Here is a 26,561-nt window from a genome sequence, read left to right on the forward strand (position 1 = left end):
AAAGGGTAAAGTTTATATCAAAGGTAAAAGGTCAAATTTGTTTGAAAAATTGCATGAATAGTTTCCTGTTTGAAATATAACAGCTATTTCTAATCATTATTTGTAATTGCTCGTGATTTATTTTAACGTATATATGTCCAACAATGTCAATAATAAAGATATCGTCTAAAATCAGACAAGTTCAAATGTGATATTAAGGGTCAAAGGTCATTTTCAAGTAAAAGAATGAAAAAAATAGCTCTTTAACTTTTCTTCTTGTTAATGATATTTTGTCGATATTAATCAACAATATCAGTTCATTTTAATGTATAAAATGTAGGCGATGTCTGGTATGCACATATTATTTCAAAACATTCAAGGTCAACCATAATTTCAAAGGTCAAAGGTCAAAAAAGTGAGTAAAATGTTGCAATAATATCACCCGTTTGTAATAATTTTTATTGTTTGAATGTATTTCTTTTGTCATTTTAATAACTGATCGTTGTTCATTTTACTGTATATATATCAGACGATGCCATAAAAGAGAAAATAAGTCAAGGTCGAACCTGGTATTAAAGGTCAGGGGTCATTTTTGTGTAAAAGATCAAATTGTAGCATACTTACTCATTACTTTGTTAAAAAATAATAGCGCTTGTTAGAATTTTCTGTTAGCAATTTATTTTAATGAATGTCAAGAATGTAGGTCTTATCCAAATAAGGCAAAGCCAAACCTATTATCAAAGGTCAAAGGTCAAATTTGCGTGAAAATTAGCCAGAACAAAACAGTATTTTTGCAATGATTTTTCATTATTTTTTGGTGGTATTTCAAAACTATTAACTAATTATTATTCATTTTAAAGTATATATAACAGATGATATCATTCTTGAAATAATAATGAAAAATTAGTCAAGGTCAAATCTGACATTAAAGGTCAAAGGAGAGGGCCTTGAAAAAATTCGCCATTATGAAAAAAAATGGCTGGAACAAGTTGGGGAGTAAATGCAAAGATCCTCTGCAAGTCTACACAGGCAACGTACGGTCCATAGCAGAGTAGGCATCAACCCCATGGGTAACTGCTTCCAAAACCAGTAAAGATAAACTGGACAAGGTTAAATTTCAGGTCTGAGGATAATCCCGGGGCAATGAGACAACTTCAATAAAATAAATGGAAAAGACAGCCAACCCTGAGCCGTAAGAGACAAGACGAGAGTACAAAGCTTTTGCGCATGCAGAGAAGGCAAAGAGACTACCACTCCACTCAAAACTAAAAAGCAGAACCAAGAACAGACTGAAAAGTCAGAGTCTTAACCATATCGTCAAAGAACCGCAAAAAGGGAAAGCAGCAGCACTGGACACAGAGGCAGAGCCGCTCGAACCCAATGAATGGGTTCCCAGACAATGCGCTCCCAAGATCAGATTGGAGGTGCAAGTAGTAGAAGAAAAGGGAAAGCAACATCAGGCTTACCAATAATCTCTTACACTAGAAATGATCAATAACCGCTATCCAGCACACTCTTGGATCCAAGCATATACCGATGGATCAGTGGAAAAGGCAGTTCAGAAAGCTGGGAGTGGTGTCTACATCAAATTTTCAGACAGCTCCTCCTTCATACTCTCTTATCCAGTCGGCAAGAGATGCTCCAACAACAGATCCAGATGGAAGCCCTCATATCGGCGACACTCAAACTGTATGAGCGAGGAGAAAAGGGACAATATATTCCTAACAGACCCCAAGTCAGCTTTTCAGGCTCTCTCAGCAGGTCCATCAGACAACTTAATCAGACAGCTGTTGAAAAACGTCAATCTCCTGCCTGAGAGCAACAATGTAGCATTTCGATGGATTCCTGCATATGTCGGCATAGCTAGAAATGAAGCTGCGCACAAACTTGCAAAGACAGCAACCAGGCAAATACAGCCCCAACCTCCAACTTCATACAGAGAAGCTCAGACTCTATAAAAGAACAGCTTTGCGTCAGGACCGTCTACACAAACTAAACAGCCAATTAACTGTCTTCCGTCTGCGCACTGAAGACTGTGGCCTGAGAAAACATATTAAGAAGCTGGGGGTTGCAGAGAAAGCTAAATGTTAGCGCGGATCAGAAGAACAAACACCGTTTCACATTCTGCAAAGCTGTTCCTGTCTGGAAGAAGCACGCCAGAAAGTTTGGCCAACAGACATCCCATTTGAGACCAAGCCGTGGAGAGATGCCAGCGACCTGCAGAATACGGTGCAGTCCATTGCCGCATCTAATCATAAGATATAAAACGGCCATAAGAAGATGGAAGGCAGTAAGGAAGTAAGTGAGTAAAGGCTAACATTAAAATGAATTAACATCAAGTTATAACAAGATATGTTTGAATAAAGAAATAAAATAACAGAGCTATCTTTTGAATTTATTACCCAAAACTGAATTTTAAACTTTAACATCACGGCTGATCTAGACTCATGATTTATGATATCTTCATTGTTGACATTGACCCATATATATATACATGTATGAAACTTCAAGGAATAACCATAAGATATAAATAATGACAAAATACCTTTAAACAATGAAAAGTAATGCAAAAATGCTTTTTCTGCGATCTTTCACGCAAATTTCACCTTTTACCTTTGATATCCTTTACCAATCACTGTTTTTGAAATTAGATCTGCGTTGCTGACATTGATTTACAAATAAACATAAGACAAAATTATTTTCAATGAACAAAAAGACAAGATAATTTGTAACGAAGAAGAAATTAAAAATGCTGTATTTTGAATTTTTACATGAAAATGACTTTTTACCTTTAATGTCAGGTTTGACCTTGACTTATTTTTCATTATTATTTCATCAGTAATATTGTCAGTTGTATATACTTTAAAATGAATACTGATCAGTTTTACTAGTAGTGACAAAAATAACCTACACAATAAAGAAAAATCATTGCAAAATTGTTGTTATTTTGCGAATTCTTACCCAAATTTGACCTTTGGCCTTTTATAATAGGTTTGCCTTTGACTTATAAGAACAAGACCTACATTGCTGACCTTGCTTGACGTATATACATTAAGTAAATTGCTAACAGTGAATTATAACAACAAGCTATTTTTGATCAAAGTAATGAGTAAGTATGGTAAATTCTGTGAATTTTATAAAAACAATGACCCCTGACCTCCAATACCAGGTTTGACCTTGACTTATTTTCTCTTCCATGACATCGTCTGACATATATACAGTAAAATGAACAACAATCAGTTACTAAAATGACAAAACAAATACTTTTAAACAATAAAAATTATTACAAACAGGTGATATTATTACAACATTTTACTCACTTTTTTACCTTTGACCTTTGATAGTATGGTTGATCTTGAATGTTTTTAAATTATATGTGCATACTTGACTACGTCTAACATTTATACATTAAAATGAACTGATATCGTTGACTAATATCGACGAAATATTATCAACAAGAAGAAAAGTTAAAGAGCTATTTTTTCATTCTTTTACTTGAAAATGACATTTGACCCTTAATATCACATTTGAACTTGTCTGATTTCAGACGATATCTTTATTACTGACATTGTGGGACATATATACATTAAAATAAATCACGAGCAATTACTAATAATGATTAGAAATAGCTGTTATATGTCAAACAGGAAGCAGTTCATGCAATTTTTCAAACAAATTTGACCTTTGACCTTTGATATAAGCTTTACCCTTGGCAGTTTTGGTGTTACATCTGCACTGCTGACTTTGCCTGGCATACAGACATTAAAACAAATTAACTTCAGTAACTAATAATGTGAATACTTATTAAACAGATTGAAAAAGTAAATGTAACATTTTTCACATTTTTGCAAGTAAATGAACTTTGACCTTCAATTATCAGGGTTGACTTTGACGTTTTGCAATAAGATTTGTATTTCTGACTTTGGCTGTTATCTACACATTACATAAGTAAAACTGAGTGACTTATGGTAACAAACTAATTTTTTTTAAGAATAAAAATAAATTCCAAATATGCCAATTTTTGTGATTTGTACATTTTGACCCTTGACCTTAAATATCAAGTTTGCCCTTCATTCCTTTTTGATGAATTTCTTTTTGCTGACGTTGGTTGACATATATACATTTGCTGACAATCAGATAGTTACTGTAATTAATCAGTGAAAAAACTAGTAGTCGTTAACTTTACCCTACCCCCTAAATTTTTACAAGTGAGTTTTACCTCCCCTATCACAGACATAAGTGAACAAAATATAGATAGGCACGGCTTTGACACTTAAGAAATGGGTTTTCATGGAGGATATGAAATATTGTTTCCAAAAATGTATAAACTTCTTTTGGCCTCAATTGTTGCAATAAAAGTCCATGAGCTCTCGGACCAAAATGCCAAATGACGAAAATCTAAAACTAAATACCAGTTACTTAATGCTTAATGCCAAATATACTTAATGCTTATACTACGTATCAAATGCTATTTCCCATATATTTAATTTTCAATTCCAAATGCTAAATATCAAATAGCCAATGCTTATTGTCAAATGGTAAATCCTTACTGTCGAGTTCTTTAAGAGATTATTGCTACCCTGGAGTTAAATCTTGTCACATAGAAAGCAATGCTTCCTCTCTAGATCAATCTTGTCATTGAGAGCAATGCCTCCCCTGGAAATCAGACTTTCATCGTCTCCTCTTGAGGTCAAACTTGTCATGAAGAACATTTCCTCCCCTCGAGATCAAACTTGTCACAGAGAGCATTGTGTCCCCTAGAGGTCAAACTTCTCACAGACAGTATTGCCTTTGCTGGATGTCAAACTTCCCACAGAGAGTATTGCCTCCACCGGAGGTCAAACTTATCATCCCCTAGAAATGAAATTTGTCACAGACAGAATTGCCTCCCCTGGAAATCAGATGAACAAATTTAAATTTGTCGATAATATAATGTTCTATCAGGCTGATTTAAAGCTATACCATGTTATATTGATCAGGTGGAAATGAAAAAGTTTTAACAAAACAAAGTAATAACGAAGGCTAACGACTATTTAAAGGATGTATTCTTCCCGTAATAGAACTCTATATTCAGCTCGTTTTAGCAATAAACATTTTGCATTAATTGTTTCACATGTTACAATTAACAATTTATCATTTGACAATTGCTGATTGATATTCAATGAGAACAATGCCTCCCCTGGAAATCAGACTTAAAAGCATTTGGTAAATAACAGTTGGTTTAGCTCCCTGGCGTTTAACATTTGGGAATTAGCATGGCAAACCGGTCGTGCAGATATATTGATGTTACATTTTTTTTAAATAATGTCTTTTTTATTTTAAATATTTAAATAGTTACTTGAAAAACTCGCTGTATTTTTCCTGCATTGTAAATCGGGTTGGTGGTACGTTTAGTACACGCAATAATTTTTGAGACATTAAATTATCTCGAGCGCACGACATAATATTTCGTAGGCTCGAGATAAGATGTCGTCAACTCAAAATAAGATGTCTGGAGAACGAGATAAGGTGTCTTGCACTAAATATAAGATGTCCCGCTCGAAACAACGTGTCTTGTGATAGAGATAAAAAGTCGAGCGCTATAGAACTTTTTCTTTAAACAAAAGGGTCATGATAGTTCTAGGTCGACCATTTGCTTTTCACAGTAATGACAAGAATAAATACACATGTTGTAGCAAGCATTGCCACTAACAGCCTTGTCTTTTCACAAATTTGATCATGTGAAAGTCTAAATATAAACTCTATGAAGAATCATTTGCGATACATTGTTTTGACAATACCTATAATGAGAATAAGCCACGATCAGTGCGACCATGCTTTTTAACATAGCACATGCCATGAACAGGTTTGGTAGTGGGATACAAAACCAACAATTATTGCGTGTACAGTAATCTCTAGTTATTGCGAACTCCTCGGAAACAGAAAAGTATGTTCGTTTTATTCTGAGTTTCTTACAAATAATACTTGTACACGAACACTTAAATTCGTCTTGTTGCTAATAGTAGTGTACTGACAGACTGAATTTACTTGACTCACCTACGACTTGATTATAGTGAACAATAAATCATTTTTTGTAATTTAATCACAACCGCTTTTTCGACCCTTTAAGAGAAGAAAACGATTTACACTTTCTCGCTATGAAAAGACAGGCAATGCAGATTTTATCAACACAATTTATTTTTCTGCTAATTCTGAACTTTCTAGGTGTCAGGATACGAGTTATATGACCCAGGGAAGTGCCTACGCCTTTAGTATCTTGAACAGTGGTTTGGGTCCAATCGCTAAGGTGACTATGTCTTAGACTAGCTGACAAACGATGTAGAATGTCCTTTGTTAAAACGTAGAGCTGGTGAGACCAAATATTTCATATATAGAATTTTTCTCTGGCTACCTTGCCTAAATGATTCGTGTACCAATGATTCGTAAATGATTTCTATTATGAGCGAGACAATTTCAGGGATCAGGCAAATCACTGTTTCAAACTAACAATCTTCAATTAAAAATGATTAGCTCAAACTCCTATAGGCTGGAGACTCTATACTTGACTGGTCTTTTTGTTGAAGTTCCCGTCAGACACTGTCTTTGAATCAACAACATACGAGTTCTATCGCATAGATGCCCAGCCTATATACGCTATCGTGTATAGCATTCAACTACCCTTAAGGTAAAACTCCTATGCGCTGGCCCTATAGCTCGAAACCTGGTTGAAATTCTGCAACTCTTCTTTAGTCTACGAACTTCCAAAGTCTTCTTTTTAATAATTTATCCGCCCTGACAGGGTAACTGCAATAGTCTCCTTATCAAGGTACTGGGATAAATTATTACTTGAATCCTCGATGTGTCTTCTTCGACCGTTGGATACCGAATGAGCTCTCTGTCATCCATCTACCTATTTATACCCCAGCAGACGTGCTATTTTTAGAACTTGTTTCCGATTGGTCAAAATTTAAACATAACGTTTTACAACGAGTACTTGCTCTATCAAATATCTGGTTCCCTTTAACTTTTGTATATGACATAATGTGCGAAGGTGGGACCCAGTCATCCACATAATGAACCCAAATCAGCCACAAATGACCCAAATTCTATTATAAACATCAATTCAACAATAATTATAGCAATGATAGCATTGAAAGGGAGTCAAGCACTATCTGTGCTTAATGTGTTACGTTATCAATATATCAAACATACAAATTATTCTGACACGAGGTATAGCGGATTTTAAAATTGTCAGTTCACACTTTGAAACGACATGAATTACACCGAAAACGTGATTTTTCTCATGCAATGGTGCTATTTTCTCGTGATATTGTTATAATTAAAAATTATTCGACCAAATAATATTGAACATTAATAAACATATATAAGAAACACAGCGGTTACGTAAAATCGTAATGCAATTTTCTGAATATGGGAAATGAAAATGTGTTCTTTGTATCTGATATAGTGCATTTTATTCGACCTGGCGGGGCGGAGTTAATCTCTGACTTATGCAAATAATGGTAATCTCAAAAAAACGATCAAAATAGGTAGACCAAACCAACGACTAAGATTCAACGCTACATTGGTTACAATGTAAGGTAGGTGTCAACTGAATAAGAAATCAGAACTACATATCCTGCACAATAATGCAGCGGACCGTCGCGAAACTCCTCCCCGCCAGGTCAATTAAAACGCCCTATTATTCGATATAAGCGTGTTTACTGTAACCATTTTATTTTACGTAGAATATAGAAGAGGAAAATCGTGACATATGAAATTTCTTTATAACCGGAATTTTGTTAAAATCGTGTGTAAGTGAATTTGTTTACAGCATTTATTCTTGAATGTCTTTCTGTCGATACTGTTTGATTTGATGAATCTCTACAGTAACTACCTTTGGGCTTATTTTTTAATTGGACACAATCTATTTGTCTTAAATGCAGAATAAATTATTCACTGCATTCGATAAATGGGTAAAATTTGTTAATGCCATGGTATAATATTAAAAAGCACTGTCGCGATGAAAATGGTTTACTTTTTGGATTTGTCATGTCAAAAAAATATGACATGGCAGCATTTACCATGACTGCTTAATATACATATTCATTAGAGCAACATGGCCACTGGTACTTTGGTCTTGTTTCACGTCTACTTTGAGCTGTGAAAGTCAGGTGATCGATCTAAACCATCGTAACCCGCATAAGTGATTTCAAAAAGTACGTTTTGATAATATAAATGAATCTTTTTTATTTTGATACAGGTTTTAGGAGTGGAAATAACAATTACAACCATTTATCATGACATATCGTCACAGATTCGTACTAGACATTTACCTTCATCAACAATATCCATCCAGTTCAATCAGTCTACCATCAGCCGAAGCGCAAATTTCGATAAAATCGCGACATGGTGGTCTATGGCGGAGAACATACACTTTAAAAGTTACGAACAGTGCACTCTGGCTGAGATATTTTCGACTTGGAAATCGTAGATTAACTTATGTTGACAACTTGTTGCATGCCAAACATAATTTCCTGCGTTTTTTTTTTGTTTTGTTGTTTGTTTTCCTAGAAAAACTCGTATCATACCCAGAGGTGTAAGATGACTCTCGTATGCAATTAATGAATGCGTACATTCATAATCTTTGCTCAAAAACAAGGCATTTTAATCACATTTCTGTTGTTAATTGAAGAATAAGGGATGCAAGTAATCGTTTACAATATTTTTTAATCAAATGTATAGACGTAGATTCATTTAGCATTATTTGACATGTATGAAGTTTTATGCAAAAACATTCAACAGAGATGACTTAAGGTCTTTATCATTACATTTTAAGTTAATATGTTACCTACATTTTAAGTGAAAATGTTACCTACATAATGGTAACATAATTGAAGAATTATGAAAATTGGTATGGTTTTTTGCATGACAGTTTAAAGCATACGTTTATGTCATAGACGACAAGCAGCGGTCCGTATGAAAAAGATGGCATTATCTTTTCCAATATCCCTTGTTGCCCTATAACGTGGTTTATGTTATCAAACTGTCTTATAGCAATATAATCAAATCAGTCAGCGGAAATTGAAAAAGTGTAATATATCTTATCGGTACTTATCTTTATTGGTTACTTCGGAATGTTATTTATTCATGTTTATTACTCAATACATTTATCTTCACGTTTTGTACTATAAAATTGCATATTTGACTGTATTATGTCCCTGTTATATACGTCACCCAGGACAAACATTAATTTTACTTGAAGCGTTTCTTCTACATATCTGCGACACTGCATTATAAATGTCATACAAATACATTTCATACACACTTATGTCTCCTGAATAGAAATACCAAGTCATGCTGATAAGTCAAGTTTATTGTCATTCATGTTTATTTATACGTTACCAGAACTCGGCATTTCAGCAAATGTATTCCAATATAGCAAATGAAAGTCTTGTGTGATTTTTATGTCCCTTCGTTGTTTTGATTGTTTCTTAATTCTATTAAACAAACATACACTAAGATAGTTCATTATCATTTATCGATGTTTTTCTCCATAACACAAACATTCAGTTTTGAGCAAACAGATTCAAAATTTTGAAGGATACTGCATGATTGAGTGTTTGATAAAATCACATTTGTCTTTTGAAAAAGAAACTGAAAACAAGAAAACAAGAATTCCCATTAACCTCTTGCTGTTACTGAACATCGAACATTCCATTTACAGAGAAACGTGACCCTATACATGTATAGTATTTCTAGCATGTCAAAAACGTAGATGTGATTAAATAAATAATGTATTTCTTCATCTGTTAAAGATACTTAATGACCACCAAGTTAATCAATCAAACAAACTGCTAGCTTTATCACGAAGACTAAACGTGTAGTAACGGACAAACATAATTCGAACTGTTGATATGTAATTTACTTATTTTCTATTTTACTACATTAAACTTGTACTTGTCAAACCGCCAAATAATCTCTATGATGCAGGGCGAAACAGCATCAAAACCAAAAGTTAAAAGTTGTTATAGTGCTTGGACTCTTTCACAACATTCCAAAAAGATCAAAGGCTGTCATACATCATAGGTATCTTATTTGGGATTTGTAAACCCTCACACTTCAAAGCTTAACATATAAATAAATCATGCTTTAAAATCATGTTTCAGACAAGTTGTTCAGTACATTGGTGTAATTGTACCTTAAATTTACCTTAATTTTATGTTTGCTTTATTTATCTGTTACTTTTGCACAAATGTTAGAGCCTTTTTCAGCGGGGATTTTATTTACATTGTGTTGTTTAAACTTATTGAAATAGGGTAAGTGCGAGGTTGGCATGCCCTAAACGCGTTTAAACCCCCAGTTTCCTTTATTTAGGTTACTGACCGTTCCAAGGCGGTGCCCCTATTTTCAAATGGTTGTTTTGTCTGTCTTGTATTGTGTGTTGCGTATGTTTTCTTGTTTGTTGTAAGCGTTTTTTTACCCCTCCCCACTCCCCTTTTGACCTCTCCTTTCCCTTGCATTTACGCTACTTTTTGCAGCACTCCCCCTTTACTTTAAGTAAGTTTTCGTGGCTCCCCTTTGTTTTGGCAGGTGAATCCCAAGACGGTACTTGATTGTTTTTTCCTACTTGTGTGGGTGCGTTTGTATGCTTGTGGGTCTATAACGGTGCCCTAATGTTTTCTTATGTGTTGCTTGTTCGTTTTTCTATGTTATTCAGTTGATCGTCGTTTTGTGTTTATCTTTGGTACACGAGTGTCTGTGCTATTGTGGTTTACGTTGTAGTGCGGCTGTTTTTAAAAAACATGGCATACCCTTGTATATTCGTCCTTGTTCAACTTTCCCCTTCGGATTCCTCCCCCACCCCGACCCTATTTCGCCCCTGACCATTTCCTTCCCTTTTATCAATATTTAGCTAAATTAGTATGTACTTGTTGGATGTTTGAAGCAACCCGTCCAAAATATTTTTCCATTACAGCTTCTTTTTGTTGTGGGCCTACATGTGTGGCTCTGGGGCTGTGTTTTTGGTGCTCTGTGCTTCCGAGAAATCTACCCTTACCTATTTCTTTTTATTAAACTGCCTTCTATCTTCAGTTCGTGTCTCTCTCTATGCTCAGTGAGTCAGCATATTGATAAATACAGACCAAAGCATTCATCTTCAATAAGTGTAAGGATAAGAATATGCTAATTTCTTTACCAGGGTCACCTTTCGATATAAATAAGATACAGCTATTTCATCTCCTGAGCTCATATTTATCAACATTCCAAGTTTACAGTTTACGGACAAATTTATTTTCATGAGTATGCTATAAAGCTATAGCTAGCTCAGCAGATTTTATAAATTACAGTATTTGCAAGGTGAATATTTGCCATTCAAATCTTTGAACTTGATTAATACCAGCCCTGCAGTGCATTTATTTGCATAGTGCACACTTTAATATATCTTAAGCTATTAGGTAAACTTCATCTTTGGAGTATTATAAGGGGTGTTAAACTATACATTAAATTTGTGTTTTCCTTCAAATATTCCTGTTTCTAAGTGGACAGATGGATTGATTGAAGGCGTTTAATGTTTGTTTTCGTAACTGCTGATACAATAGAGCCAATTAGATACCGTAGCACAAATTAACAATTACTAAAAATAGTTTTCCGCTCGGATCATCTAAAAAGGTGGTTTCCGGTTTATAAATTTAGTTAGCCCAGATATAGCAAGCTAAAAAGTAGTATTAGATTGTATTCAGCGTTGTTGTTACTAAAACAGAAAAAAGTAGACAACCTAATGTTTGGGGTTTTGTTTTGTGACCACTGTTAGGTCGTGGTCACTGTTACTAAGAATAAAATATGTTCAGAAGAATTTTCGCGTCTCTTGTTCAATTCTATTTATATCCCCAATTTATATATTGCCTGCAGTTAGAAAAGACATTTAATATATGCACAATCTATCCATAAACGACATTGAGAAACTAATAGGCAGATTTTCAACTGAACCAAGTCACATCACTTTCTGATCCATAACCGGCGGTTTGCTGCAATAATGACCATTGTATTCGTCTTTAGTATGACATATCGTGCATCTGATGTCCTATGTTTTAAATTTGTTATTAACAACGTATTAATGGAATTAACATTAACGTGATTTGTTTCGTTACTTTTTTTATTTTTATTGTTTAATAAAATCGGAAAGAACATCTTTTAGAACCATAGAATGAAGCCAACTAAAGTTATAGCAAACTCAGTTTAATTGAGTATGTTCAACTGAAATAATGAAGTGGCTTTGGCGGAATTCCAGATTATAGTAAACTTAAATGTACTCGAGGATCACAAACTTTTACAGTGGTTAAATAAACCTAGTACGGGGAGACTTTTTATTGCCATCATGTAAATTCACTCCATAAATTTACTCTGTGTCATTTAAGCACAACTGTATAATGATTCAATATTCAATTTCAAAGATTTTTAACAGTGGTTGGCTTTATGTTTGCTTGTCCACGACTTAAACTGATATTAATAAAAGTTCGTCGTAATTTATTATGTTAAATGTGAGAAATACCGTGTGAAATATAAGTGTAATAGAGTTATAAATCTAGTTTCAATGCTAAGATGGCTGCACTGATAATGTTTCGATAACGTCCGTACGCTCTTTTGATGTTTTACCTTGGAATTTAAGGTCCTTGCTTATTCATCTGTCATTGATTATTGTTTGTATTTGGTTAACTAATAATGATTGATATCATAGATAATGCTTAATAATAATATGTCCAAAAAATATGAAAGTATTCTCCTGTTGTTTTCTATGATACTTGTTAATTTCACATTCAAAAGGAAGTCATAGCTACAAGAACAGGATAGGATGTTCAAACTACTGAACATAATACAGAAAATGATACACAAGGGAATACTACGCATCCACAATATAAAGTTGAAAGTACCACTTCCAGTAAAATACCAATTTTTAATGAATATCGTCAAGTTGCATTTACTTCGTATATAGTATAATTTACGTAATGTACGTTAAGAGAACAGCTTTCAAGCAAAGAATTTAATGTATATAATTCAAAACACTACATTGATGTTACATTCACCATAAATTGAATATACATTTACGGATCAAAGCACAGTATATGAAGTTAAATCCGTATAAAATGCTTAAGAGTAGACACCGAATACACAATAATAAATATTGAAAAAGACTGTATATCAAGTTTAAACAGAAGCAGAGGTGAAGAATTGATGCCCTTAAGCTTGGTGCATTATCTTCGGCCAGTCATTATGGAGAACATAATTATTAATATTATTTGATGAAAAGATTTTTTCAATAGCTTCTACATTTATCTATTTTATTTTGTTGGGTTTAACGTCGCACCGACACAATAGCTTGTACAAGTAATAGGTTAAAACTTCAGACATATAATGCTATGCATATACAAAAGCAGCATGTCATACATAGCATGGTATGTAAATATCAGAAAACATAACGTCATACATAGCATGATAATTATGACATCATGATATGTATAAACTCTATATAAAGCATGATATGTGTATCCCATGACGTCATACATAGCAATGTACGCATTCGGGTAAGAATTACATCATATATGGCTAGGTATGTATATACAAGCATGGCCTCTTACATGGCATAGTTCGTGCAGCTGTCATACATTCAAACAGACATTAATTTCTGAACATTAAAAAAATTATAGTTCAATCTTTATGTGAATTCACAAATCTTAAGTTTTCGAATGGAGTTGTCACTGATGAAAGAAAAATCCTACTGGAAAAACTGTTCAGACTGAGTGATTCATTTCCAAATAATATTCCGATACTTGTCTTTTAAGTTTTAAGCAAGCAAAGCTATACTCATGTGAAAGAACATCGTCATCTTAAAACTTCTATGATGTCTATAGACCAAACATATCCGCTAGATTTGTACCAATTTCAAAATGATACATGAAAAGTATGGAAAAATTGATCAAATAGCACAAGGTGATATATCTCTCTAACCATATTGGGTCTCTATCAATCCTTTTACCACAAATACCGTTACTATAGCGCTCCAGTATACAACATTTACTTTCAAATGTGTTATTGCAGCACCCCATTTGTTCGATGAAAACGCAGCGCCCGCACGAGCATACAGGTGGAATACCTACCTCACATCCCCACTCAAGCTCAATGCATGCGCAACAAATACACTCGTTTTTAACCTCTTCAATTGGTACTTTGACCTTTACTACACCTTCACCTTCTTTTTTCTTTTTTACCTTAACTAAACTTCCATCAGGATAGTATTTTTGTGCGGCATGGAAACAACTGGAACAAAGAACGAAAGAGAAACACGTGAAGTTTAAGCAGCCAATATCAAACGCATATAGACAGCAAACACAACCTTTTCTTTGTTTACATGTTGTTTTTCGCACAAAATTTTTCACGAAAGAACCCATCATTGACGCACGTAACTTTAGTCCGTCTAGGCCATAACGCTTACAGGTCATGGAGTATAGAAGAAGCAAAAAGTTTTTTGGAAGGTCTTCAAACAAAAGAGAATAGAAAGTTTCTTCCCAGCCGTGTAACAACTGAAATCCAAAAGATTTCTGCTTCTTTTCACTCCTAAGCGATTTATTGTCCCGAATGTGGTGTTTCTGGTTCTTCTCGCAAATTTCACGTGTGGTTTCTCCAATGATATTAAGCAACTTCACCAGGGCAAAGACAGAGCCAAAGAGTACAAAACTGCCATACAAGATCGTTAGTTTAAAGGTAGAGGAACTGCAATCTGAAAAGAAACAAATTAACATCACTTCATTCTTCTCTAAGTATAAAACATATGAAAAAAAGACACTGGTTGCTTTGCACAATATTCAGGGGGTGCAAACCTTTTCGACATGGATCCCGGGACCTGGCAAGGGATCTCAGTTGCACTGAGTTATTCTGATGATAGGCATACGACTACGCGCTAATTGTCTAATTGTGATATAAAGTTGTAAAAATAATATTCCCCTTAAATAGACAATAAAAAAAGTAAATATATAATGTTTACATGCATAAACAGGCTAAATACTTACATCGTTTTTGCAGACGCTCAAACCGGAACTGTAGTGATGCGCTCGATATTATATCCTTTTTATAAAATATAATCAAACAATCTCCTTGGCGCGTACGAGGTTTAAATACTCACCTTACGGAAAGAGACAAGTCAGAATGCAAGGAAAAGCCAAATGCAATTCAGAAATCATGTTTAAAAGAATTATATGATACTAAATAAATGTTATATTAGACTGCAAGTTACATCTCTTTTCCAAAATATTGGGGAGAGGGGGAAAAACTATAGTTCGCCCCCCATCCTAGCTTTTGGAGGTCAGGCCCCCCTGCTTCTACGCCTATATGTATTTATAACATATAGTCCATTGCATATTTTGGTACATATTTATCGTTTTATCAGATTAACAGTTTCATGACTCGTATAGTGACATTCAGTGCCATACATATTCATTTTTCTACCTATATACCAATGACTGGAATTATCCAACCTGGTTCAAAATTGTATTTATCCATTTTGCCTAGAGTATTTCTTGTAATGTAACTCAGTCAGATCATGTAATACATATTCTATACTCACTATCCGTTTCAGCTGCATTCCTGTTAAATAATCGCTCAACATTGCCAAAGGCTTGAAAAGAGAAAAAGCATTTTCTATAGTTTGCAACACTAGCGTCAGAAATAGTTGCCGTCATTACATCAGACAATGACGTCCAGTCTATCAAAACATCTCCAACGATGAGAAGCGCAGAAAACACTCGTTTAAAGCTAGTGAAGTAGGCATTCAGGGTTCCATACCCTGCGCTAGACCTATCAGATGTTGGACCTTCATCCTCGTTAATGGACGAATAGATATTTTCTTGTTCATCAATAGTGGTATATAAATTGGTATAGGCAGAATTTTCTGGTCTGACACCTGTGATCTGCGGTAGATATTCGATGGCTGTAAATACCAATATGTTAATTTTAGTCTAATAAAGCATGCAGCTGATATAAGACTATGGTTTTATAAACAAACGTCATAAAAATGGGATGATTTTTTTTCTTTTTTTGTCTGTTTGTTTGTTTGTTTGTTTGTTTCGTTGTTGTTTTTTGTTGCTGTTGTTGTTTTTCTTGTCCGGTTTTCTTTCTTTTTTTTTCTTTATTTATTTTATTTCATTGTTGTTGTTGTTGTTGTTGTTGTTTTTCTTATTGATGATTTTTTCTTTAAATTTGAATTGTTATCATTCTTTATAACTACTTTATATCTGCTGTATAGTATTTTCATTGCCCTTTAAAATTTAGTCCTCCTTTGGGTCCAAAAGCTAAAAAGCCTAGTCCAACTCGTGACGTAATCATTACTGTCATTTCATTATGCTCTCCGAGGAGGAAATTAAAGTATATATTGCTTCAACCAAACTCAAAAATCTCTTCAACGAAATCAAGTTGACATGATTTCAGTTCTAAACTTCATAAAAGAGTGTCAGTTTCGAAGAAAACGGCTCTTATTTTATACTAATTAATTACCATTGCATTTTGTAAACTTTATATTTCGAATCTGACTAGAACTTAAAAATATTTACACACAAGTTAATGAAACGAAATATTTGAAATATATGGCTCTGGAATTTTCAAATTTTTAAATTCATTCCATTTAGAAAAGAAACACACCATCACGTAAGCTATATACATTAAAAGATTAAGATAATACCTTCAGGTTCTGGCACATCCAAACGACTCATCCGGACTTCCCCAGGATGAACGCTAAAATTTAAACCACTATCCTGTGAATAATTTCTTTGAACACTATGTTGGACAACAATTCCGGTTCCTTGCTGCTGGAAGTTGGCAGAGCTTATAGATGTCATCGATTGTCGTGAATCCATTTTTAGTTATCTTGCTGTGTTTCGAACCTGATAAAATGAAATTCTTTAAACATGATAAGTTATTTAACCTATTCGAAACCGATAACAGCTGTATGGACTATATACTGGGTTTACATTTACCGATACTAGAAATAAGCTGTGATAATCTGACACCACTTGCAGTCTTAAGGTGTGTCACATGGTTTTCTAAATTTTAATTTGGTAGCTACATTTACAGAACAGGCTCTACAGATTTTGGCTTATACTGCAGAAAACATAGATGAGTCAAAAGTAAAAGAAACGAAACTGTATCAATACGGGTAATATACCAGAACTAGTTACAAATTTTCCATATATACTTACAACTGAAAAGTTTCTGCTGCTTTCTTTGTTTCATTGGCCTTTTCTTGCTGTCACATAACGTATTTTGAGGTCATAGCATAACTGTAGCTAAATATATGTAACAGACAATATCTTTAGTGACAGCAATGTATGTACATTCTGGGGGAAGGTTTCAGGTTTTTGTAATTTGATATATTGTTCAGGAGGATGGCCCTGTAGTACTTGACAAAAATGAGGAATTGCAGTGTACGAGGGAAGCTATAAGGTTGTTACTGCAGCTGATAAATGTAGTACATGTACATATGATTTTGGACTTATTACAACCGATTAGTAACACATAAAATTGCCATCTCCTTTCTGAATTAGCTTATTATCCTGACAGTGAGGAAAATGTGTAATACATTCTATTTCACGACGCACGGCATCCTCTAAAGGTTCATTACATAAAATAGGTAATGCTCACCTTAATTATTCTTATTTTCTAAATAAAGAAGACCAACCTGAATGTAGTATGTCAAGAGAGTATGTGTAGTTCGCTTCGCAGCGTAGTATATACTTTGAAGTTCTGTTTGTTAAAAGGAGTTGTTTGAAACAATATATGTTCGTTTGATAATATTTTATAACAAAGGCATGTTTACTACTGTTATTTTAATATTATGTATGTTTTCATATATCAAATGATATTTCAGCGATGATTCTCAATTGATTTCTTCTCTGCGATAAATGTCCTTTTTCTATCGATTCATCGTAAAACTTAACTCTTTTTTTCCTCCAAGCCAAAAAAAGGGATGAATCTTTTGTGTTCGATATGCAGATCGTATTGTCATAGCTTATCTTGACCGCATTTGATTTATCGATGGATCAAATAACTGGTTATAGACAGAAACATGGTGCTACCGACTTTTGATATATAAAGTTCATAGAAACACGTCTTATGTCTAAACTTTTGCTGCTTGATTAACAAAAAGGCTTGAAATACGATGGCAGGCCTTCGTCAGGGGAGCTCTTTGTCGCCTTTGCTATTTGATTAATTCCTTGATCCTGTGGATTGTTTTGCTATATTTTGAAAAGTTAGGTTATTTTGACAACCTATGTATCATCAAGGATTTCATTTGTATCAGTTTTCGTCCATACTTATGATATCCATCTTGAGTTTCAAATTTGCCGCCATATTTCAATTGGTACCTTCAACCAGTTGTCCTTACTAAGGCACAGAAATCAATATTTCTAATGACGGTAATAGCTTGTTCTTTATTTGTCTGAAATTCAAGTTACATAATGAAAAGTGTTATTTTCAAGCACAAACTGAGGTTTAAATCTCGTCTTTCGTTACATGTCCACGTTTTATATTGTAAATCATTTGTTAAAGATGTAGAATGTTTGTTCATATACATGCTGTGGGCATTCATTTCAACCAAAATATCAATAACACGAAGACAATGTATTTATCACGTATGAGTTGCAGTATGTAGCAAAAGTCCCTGCTACAACGAAATGCCGATTAAAATGAAAGAAAACATGAATATGAAGCTGAAATTAGAGATACTTTCATACAATCATCATCGCTTAGAAATCTCTTTACAACTGAGGGATCAGCTTTTACAAAATGCTTACTTTTGCTACGATCTACAAATGCGTTCATATGACATCGATGACGAATAAAAATCACTGCCTTACTCTTGCATGATTGTAAGAGGAGGGATACTAGCTTTGTATTTCTGTGATTTAAGAATTCCACTCTCGTACCTTTATTTTGATGTTAATAAGATATGAAATCAAAATGTTTATTCCTGTATTGGCGCCATATAACGTGTACTATGTTGGGGCGCCGTAAAACCTACATCAGCAAATCAAAATCAAACTTCTAAACCCCTAGATAACGTGTTCAAAGCACATTTCGAAGATGGTATAATATAAATTAAAACTTGGCCATTATTTTATATCCTCCTGAAAGGTGCTTATCTTTTAAATATTTGCACAAGCAAAATTGCGGAAAGGTAATCTACAAAGGATAAAATTAAGCTATAATAAAGTACTGCTGTATTTACCTACAAAAAATAAAGATTTTATCAAAATAGGTTTTATGTATGCAGTCTGTATCTGGTGTACTTTATCGAAAGGGAGAAATGTCATAATATTATGTATATAACCTAAATTATATCAGTTCATTCAAACTGGAGGTTGTAAACCAAAAACAAGCATGTTTTCACATTCTCGATGAAAACTAAGATAATCAATTTAGTAACTCAAAAGACTGACCAAAAACTATGATACTATCTCCAGTTAACTGACAGCAGGTTGTTGAAGAAGAAAGGGCCCTTTGTTTGGTAATAACGTTATCCCAAGTAATATCCTAGCTACCCATTATTCGCTAAAAAAGGGTTCATTCAGGAAGTGTTCTATCGACACCTTGTGGTGTTCATAGAATGAAAAACGTATTATTATTATAATTTTACCAGATTTATATAGCGCCCTTTTCATGATAAACACGTTCAAATGCGCTTTACATATAGCAACTGCAGCCACACATGGCGCGAAATCATCCTCTACTAGTACAGACACAGAGCGATCTAACTAAAGAGACAGAGTGAGATAAAGCCCCCAGAACAGACAGAGAGAACTTATCAGATACAGACGTGTCCGGCCAACTTAGCCTAGCTCTTTTCGAATATACAGTCTGGTTCTTTAACGTGACCGGTGTATAGCACCGATACACGCGAAGCCGTTTTTCCTGGGAAGAACCAGTACAGGCCTCTCGCTAGGTGGGAGACACTCAAGAGCATTACAAACTGTTATAAGTATGTTGGCTGATTTCTGCCATTTCGTATTTCGTGTTGGCGGGGCGAAAACACGACAACACGAAAACTCGACAAAAATCTAATTTGTCGAGTTGTCGTATCGGCGGGGCGAAAACACGAAAACTTTCACGCGAAAACTCGACGTTTAAAGGGCGCCGACAAATTTATCTGTCAAGTTTTCGTGTTGGCGGGTAGAAATATGTCGGGTCGGAGCCCTTTATTTGTCGTGTTGTCGTGTTTTCGTCCCACCGACACAAAAAATCGAGAAATTAGGTATTTGTCGTGTTTTCATGTTGTCGTTTTATCGCCTCGCCGACACAAAAAATCGAGAAATTAGGTATTTGTCGTGTTTTCATTTTGTCGTTTTATCGCCTCGCCGATACGACAACACGAAAACACGACAAATACATTACGCGAAAACTCGTGTTTCGTGCTGGCGGGTATCAATATGTCGTGTCGACGCCCTTTATTTGTCGAGTTTTCGTGTTGTCGTGTTTTCGCCCCGCCGACACGAAGACATGAAAACTCGACAAATTAGGTATTTGTCGAGTTTTCATGTTGTCGTGTTTTCACCCCGCCGACACGAAAACACGACATTTTTTTCAGGTTAACCTTCTCCTGACAGTGGAGTAACAGGGTCTTTCCCTTCTCATTTTTGAAATATAGGTATTAAATGGTTGTCCCTGCTGCATTTTATCCGAGATACGTAGGGGTCATGCCCTCCTATTTAGGGGGTCAGAGGGTATCCCCACGGACATTTTTGAAATATAGGAATGAAATGATTGCCTCTGTTGCATTTTTGGGTCTTAATTGTAAAACAAATATTAATCCTTTGCCAAAATAGTTGGGTTGGGTGCAGTTTTGACGAGTACAGGTCACTTTGGGGGTTCGGGGTGGGGGATGGCACGGTCATCGGCCCCGGCCCAGTGCCCGAGCCTGTACAAATAGAAAAATAATTACGTATTTGCATGGGCCTCAATGAAGATTAACTTATTCACACGAAATACCCCCTTTAACCCCTGTACCTCAAAACTTTGGCTCAAAAATGCAGCAGAGGCCACCAGTTTTCGTGTTGGCGGTTATCAATATGTCGTGTCGACGCCCTTTATTTCGCCCCGCCAACACGCCAACACGAAATGGCAGAAATCAGCCACCATATATAAATTACGTTATTTGAAATCAAGCAGTGAGGGGGCTGCAGATTTTATTTCCTCTCATTTAAAGACTCCATTAAATTCTACATAGTAGAATAATGTTTAAACTGAATGTGCAGCTCTACCTAATTAATGAATTAAAACATGATTTTACACGAATAGTTGACAGCTGAATGTGGTTACCGCTATTTAGAAGTAATAAAATTGAAACTATATAAAACAATAGCTTCACCTAGGGCGTGGAAAGCATAGTATACCAGACGCTTGATGTATTTAATATATACAATAAAAGTATACATGAAAAAAATATTTAGACTACCAAGACAGACAAACAGGAACACAGTGGAGCACTGCTTTACAACACACTACTGGGGACTTTAAATTGATGTTTAAATTGGAATGTTTTTTGATATAACAGTATATTTAAAAGGACACTACAACGATATAAAAGGACGCATGGTTTCTGACCTACGAAGACTTCATAAATGGAACGTGTCCATTGTTAACATGAACACTTTTTAGACATAAAATATGCATTATGTATCGGCTTGAAATAGGCGATACAACCTTACATGTTTGTAATGGATGTGGGATATTTAACTCGAGCGAGCTTTACCATGCAAAGAATGTAATGGTTATGTCCCTTTCGACTTATGTGACTGAAACTAAGCCTTGCTCAACAGACATGTACAGAAATTCTTTCTCCTATTCTTTAATTTATAACGGAAAAGCACATATTGTATTATTCGTGGTCATTCTATTTACATGCTTTTATCACATGTTTGACGTCGCGTGAGTGTTATAAAGCCATTAAATAAAAACGATAATACACTAGTGTAATAAAGCTTTGACGTCAACGTCATTTATAGTGTAGGCGACGTCGGTCAAATTGTCTTGTTTATATAGTAAAAGAAAGTCGATTTTTTGATGTTTCGATAAGAAAGGTTAACATGTGATAAAAAGAATATTACATTTGTGACTTTCCACATTGAATTTATTAAACTCGTTGAGTAAAATTGATAAAATGCACGGCAGAGCCTCGCATTTTATCATTTTATTCAACGAGTTTAATAAATTCAATATGAAAACACACTCATATAATATCCTCTATATATGTGGAGATACTACAGGAGAACTGTGCACTCCGACTTCTGAGTAGTATCATCGAAGTTTACTGGACACCTTAATCAAAGTTAGACATTTCCTTTAATGTGTTATCAAATGCACCGGTTAGTACAAAAGAACTAATGATTTTTAAAAAGGTAAACTTAAACGTTGTGTTTCTTAATCGGTACTATTTTTTGTTGGAAACCAAATGCAAAATTCAGAAGTACACTTGTTTTTAAAAGATTTATCATCAGTTATTACATGAAAACATTGAAATAGATCAGCTTAATTTGGAAAAAAATATGTTCTATCCTTTTCTTACAGATGCCGAATAAACAAACTAAATTTTGGATTTAGATGATTTTCCATGATAAAATGTTATATCTGTAAAGGTAAAGGTAAAAATGGAGGTAAATTTTGTTAACCGTTGCTTTGTGAAACAATGAACATGAGCTCTGCAGAGTGTTTTAGCGACCAGATTTCGAGCACAGCTAAAACAAATTTTACATTACCTCCAGCAATTTGCTGGTACCCATTTACAGTTAGGGCGACTAAAGCAAACGCAATAAAGTGCCTTGCACAAGGACACACCGCAATTAGAGCAGTCGGGATTGCCAATCAAATATGTTTTCAACTGTTAGAATTCATGTTCTCGAATCCCACTGAGCTACAAAAGAAATAGTTTATCAGCTAGCCTTTCCGTTTCGTGCGGAACAACAGAAAATGGTAGTATTATCGTTAGACTGAACAGCGTAGTCCTGGTGTCCGGAAACAGCAAACTCTGTATTACCCTATACTACTTAAACTATGTACCTTCTACAGTTGAAGTAAAATGTAGAGGAATAAGTATAGGTAGAATAACTTCCTGATCAGTTACATGCGCTTGATGGCTGTAAATATATAACATTGTATTCCTCTTATAGTATCATATAGTGCTCAGCTAATAATAAATGTTCTGAAAAAAAATGACGAAATATTGTAGTTTACGTGATTTGATTTCTCTATTAATTTTCTTATTTTGGTTTGATAAAATCTGATAGAAAATACATAAATACATTTGAAGCATAGAACGCAACCAAGCAAAGTAAAAGCAAACTCAGTTTAATTGAGTATGTTCATGTGAGATAATGAAAATGCTTAAGTGGAACTCCATAATTATAGTAAAATTGCCACAATACATTTGTATGGAGACCGCTTACAAACGCAACATAAAACTACTCCAGTTTTAAGTGTCTCTATCTGTGAAGTCTAGCTTTCGCTTTCAAAGTTTTTAAAGTTTTTAAACAGGGGTGGCCTTTTCATATGTTTGCTTGCCTACGATTGAAACTGATATTAAATCAAAGTAATTTATTATGTCAAATTTGAGAAAACCGTTTGTAAATATCAGTAGAAAAAAGTATAAATCTACTTTCAATTACAGCAAAACTAGGCTTAGATAGCTGCAATAATATATTTTGATCTAATATCACAAATTTACAGGTTGGCAATTTAAGGTCTTCATCTGCCATCGAATATTGTTTGTATTGGTTTGGCCAAAATAATCGCATAAATAACGCTTAGTAATATTTTATACGACTATTTTGTTACCATTGCAATTACATTATGTATATAAAAAATTCTGGAAAGTAGATCCCTGAGAAACACCGAAAACAAGGCAAACAGTGAAAATTGCAGACTCGGTTTGATTGAGTCTGTTCATGAGCAGTAATGGAAAATGCAACACTGCCCACGCCCCCTAGCACCGGCTTAAGCAGAATTCAATCTTCAAATCTAAATGAGTTGAAATCAATGATCCCGAAGGACCAGAAAATATAACAACACTGAGATAAAGTCGGGGCGACTTTTTACGGCCGCCACACAGCATTTAAGGCTAGAGTCTTAGTTACTTCAGTGGTTTTACAGTTGTATGGATGTTCTGACTTGCTGATATTGAATTATATATAAATCAGCATGGTATTATTTTTTACTTTCAAGATGACTATTTAACCTTTTAAATTTCTTATGAAAAGAAGTGGTGTGCATATTATAATATTGCCATGCCCTCATATTTGAAGAACTCCGATGATCTAGATGTTGAATTTCAAAATGCAGATGTAATACTTAATGGGTGAACCTTATTGTATGAACATGAACCTTTTAACATGAATATTATGCACGTACCTTTTTGCACGAACTTTATAATATATGTACATGGTACATATTAATTGTGTAATACTCAGTTCACTCTCATATTTCGAGTTTGCACAGCTTAGATAAGTATGGTGGCATATTTCTGCTACGAGATAGCTAGGTAGCCATCGCGATGCTTCAAAAAATTATCTTGATAAAACGAAGTTTTCTGAAAAGACTATCTAAATAGTAGAAGGTTTCCTGGAAATATTGTTGCTTTAATTTACATTATTTTCTCCGTACATTTTGTGTAAATGCCCACAACTGCCATTTATTAGATATTACCTTTCTCGATACTTTCAGAAATTATCTCGATATTTCAAACTTTTCTGAAAGGTTTATCGTAATAGCCTAAAGTGTCCTGGAAATAAAAGGCAAATCGAGAAAAAAACATTATTGCGATAATGCTTTCAGAAAAATGCACAACTTTGCTGGATACTAGTAGTTTAAAGGATTAGTGTGATAGTTACCTAGCATCTTTTGGAAGTTCCAAGCATTAACGCGAAACTTTGCGCTAAAACATTTTCAGGAAATGAATAGAAAATATCTAGAAAATATTATTTATTGCTTAAATGTTTTCAGAAAAAATGCACACATTTCCTGTAAAGTTTACAAATTATCGTGATAGCTACCTAGCTATCTCGTGGCAGAAATATGCCGCCATAGATAAGGCAGTTGTACTATCACGCTGTCAAATAGGCCATACCCGTCTCTGACTAATTCGAAAACAGATCAGCCATGTCAAGCACCACTTACATGTTCATGGTTTAATAGCTAGATTTGGGCCTGTCATTCGCAAGTTCTGATCGTTGTCTTCCTAAACCTTGGTCACTTTGGCTACATAACAAAAAATGTATATGCTATAAAACATAAAACATCGTACCGGTGACACAGCATAAGAGGTAACAAATGCAGATCACAATTAGGAATGTGTGCATGCCGAGGAAGAATAGTGGCGATATTTCATTATTATATCTTAACATTTTTATACTATTTTATCTCAAACCAATAAATTAATTAATTTCTATTCCGTTGATGAGTGCGCATAGAAATATATATAACTATATATGAGGTAGCTATTCCGAGACGCTAGCACGAAGTGCATTTACTTTTTCAACTCTTTACGTAGTTGTTTATTATTGTACATCGCCTCTGGATATGTTTTATATGTAAAAGTAGACATTTAAGTGAATAAACAGCTTTCAAGTTTCCAGTTGCTCACTACGTTCTCTTTGATGGCAGAAGAGGTCAAGGAATCCATGGCTATAACTTCTTAAATCCCACTAAGGGACAGACTGATTTCATATTTGTCTTATCCTGCGTCGTTGCTTTTACTGGTGTTTCTCCTGGAGCCAAGGCTTCCGCAAGGTTATTGCTTACATGCTTTTTGTGGCTCCGTGGGGTTTGATTAATATGTTTTTTATGTTTACAATATATCTCTGTACTTACTGTAACATATGCTAGGAATTTACTTGGAGGGAAGGAATTGTTAGTACACTGACTTAGTCTCGGATACAAATGTTAAGAACGATTAAGCCCAACAACATTCTTAATAATGAATACATTATACAAATAATATGGGCGATTATTTCATCTTTGTTATTTCAATAAGATATAAGTATTGTCTATTATTGCTATATAACCGTGTGAAAAGTATCCTGCCATACAATCCTATGTGTGTTGTTTTCGGTGGTGCTTTTTCTACTTTCACAATTAACTAACTAACATAATATAGTTTGATCAAGGAAGAGCACCGCATATAATGTTGCAAGAACAGAACATGATATTCGAATGGCATATTACAGAAACATCATACACTGGCGAAAGCACCGCATACATAACATAGAGTTAAAAGCATAACATCCAGTAAATATTTACGCTAGGTTGCATTTACTTCATAAATGGTATAAATAGTAAAGTCGTAAAAGATGTTTGTTTCCGGTATACTACACTAAATTTTTGGCCCGACACTGGTTGCAACACTGTACTTTCTATGTTTTAAACACGGTCAGTGATGTTAATAGAAAAGGCATAACCGCCTTATTTGTATTCATTTTTGGCAAAAAAAAATTTCCAAAAAGTCTCACTTCAAAACATTAAAAAAAATCAATTTCCGACCTACCTTCCCTAATTTTTTAGCTTGTTACCGGAAA

At 34.4% G+C, this 26,561-nt stretch overlaps 1 protein-coding gene across 1 annotated transcript; it reads right to left on the bottom strand.

Moving 5' to 3' along the window:
* Positions 1–13,785: 13,785 nt before the first annotated feature.
* Positions 13,786–16,816, bottom strand: LOC128546914 (uncharacterized). Its single transcript, XM_053518317.1, has 3 exons — positions 16,685–16,816; positions 15,575–15,937; positions 13,786–14,731 (listed from the first exon to the last, which is right to left on the bottom strand). Exons 1-3 carry the CDS (start codon positions 16,713–16,715, stop codon positions 13,860–13,862), a joined length of 1,266 nt encoding a protein of 421 aa, XP_053374292.1. The 5' UTR covers positions 16,716–16,816; the 3' UTR covers positions 13,786–13,859.
* Between the last annotated feature and the right edge of the window lie 9,745 nt (positions 16,817–26,561).

Source organism: Mercenaria mercenaria, chromosome 11 (assembly GCF_021730395.1).
Source record: "Mercenaria mercenaria strain notata chromosome 11, MADL_Memer_1, whole genome shotgun sequence".
Taxonomy (NCBI): Eukaryota; Metazoa; Mollusca; class Bivalvia; order Venerida; family Veneridae; genus Mercenaria; species Mercenaria mercenaria.

What these genes read in the sequence shown, in the direction of transcription:
- LOC128546914 (XM_053518317.1), bottom strand. Translation starts at nt 16,715, where the DNA reads ATGAGTCGTTTGGATGTGCCAGAACCTGAAG. An exon ending in GGATGTGCCAGAACCTGAAG is followed by an intron (nt 15,938 to 16,684) that starts GTATTATCTTAA and finishes TGGTATTTACAG; the next exon opens with CCATCGAATATCTACCGCAG. An exon ending in GAATGCAGCTGAAACGGATA is followed by an intron (nt 14,732 to 15,574) that starts GTGAGTATAGAA and finishes GTTTCTTTTCAG; the next exon opens with ATTGCAGTTCCTCTACCTTT.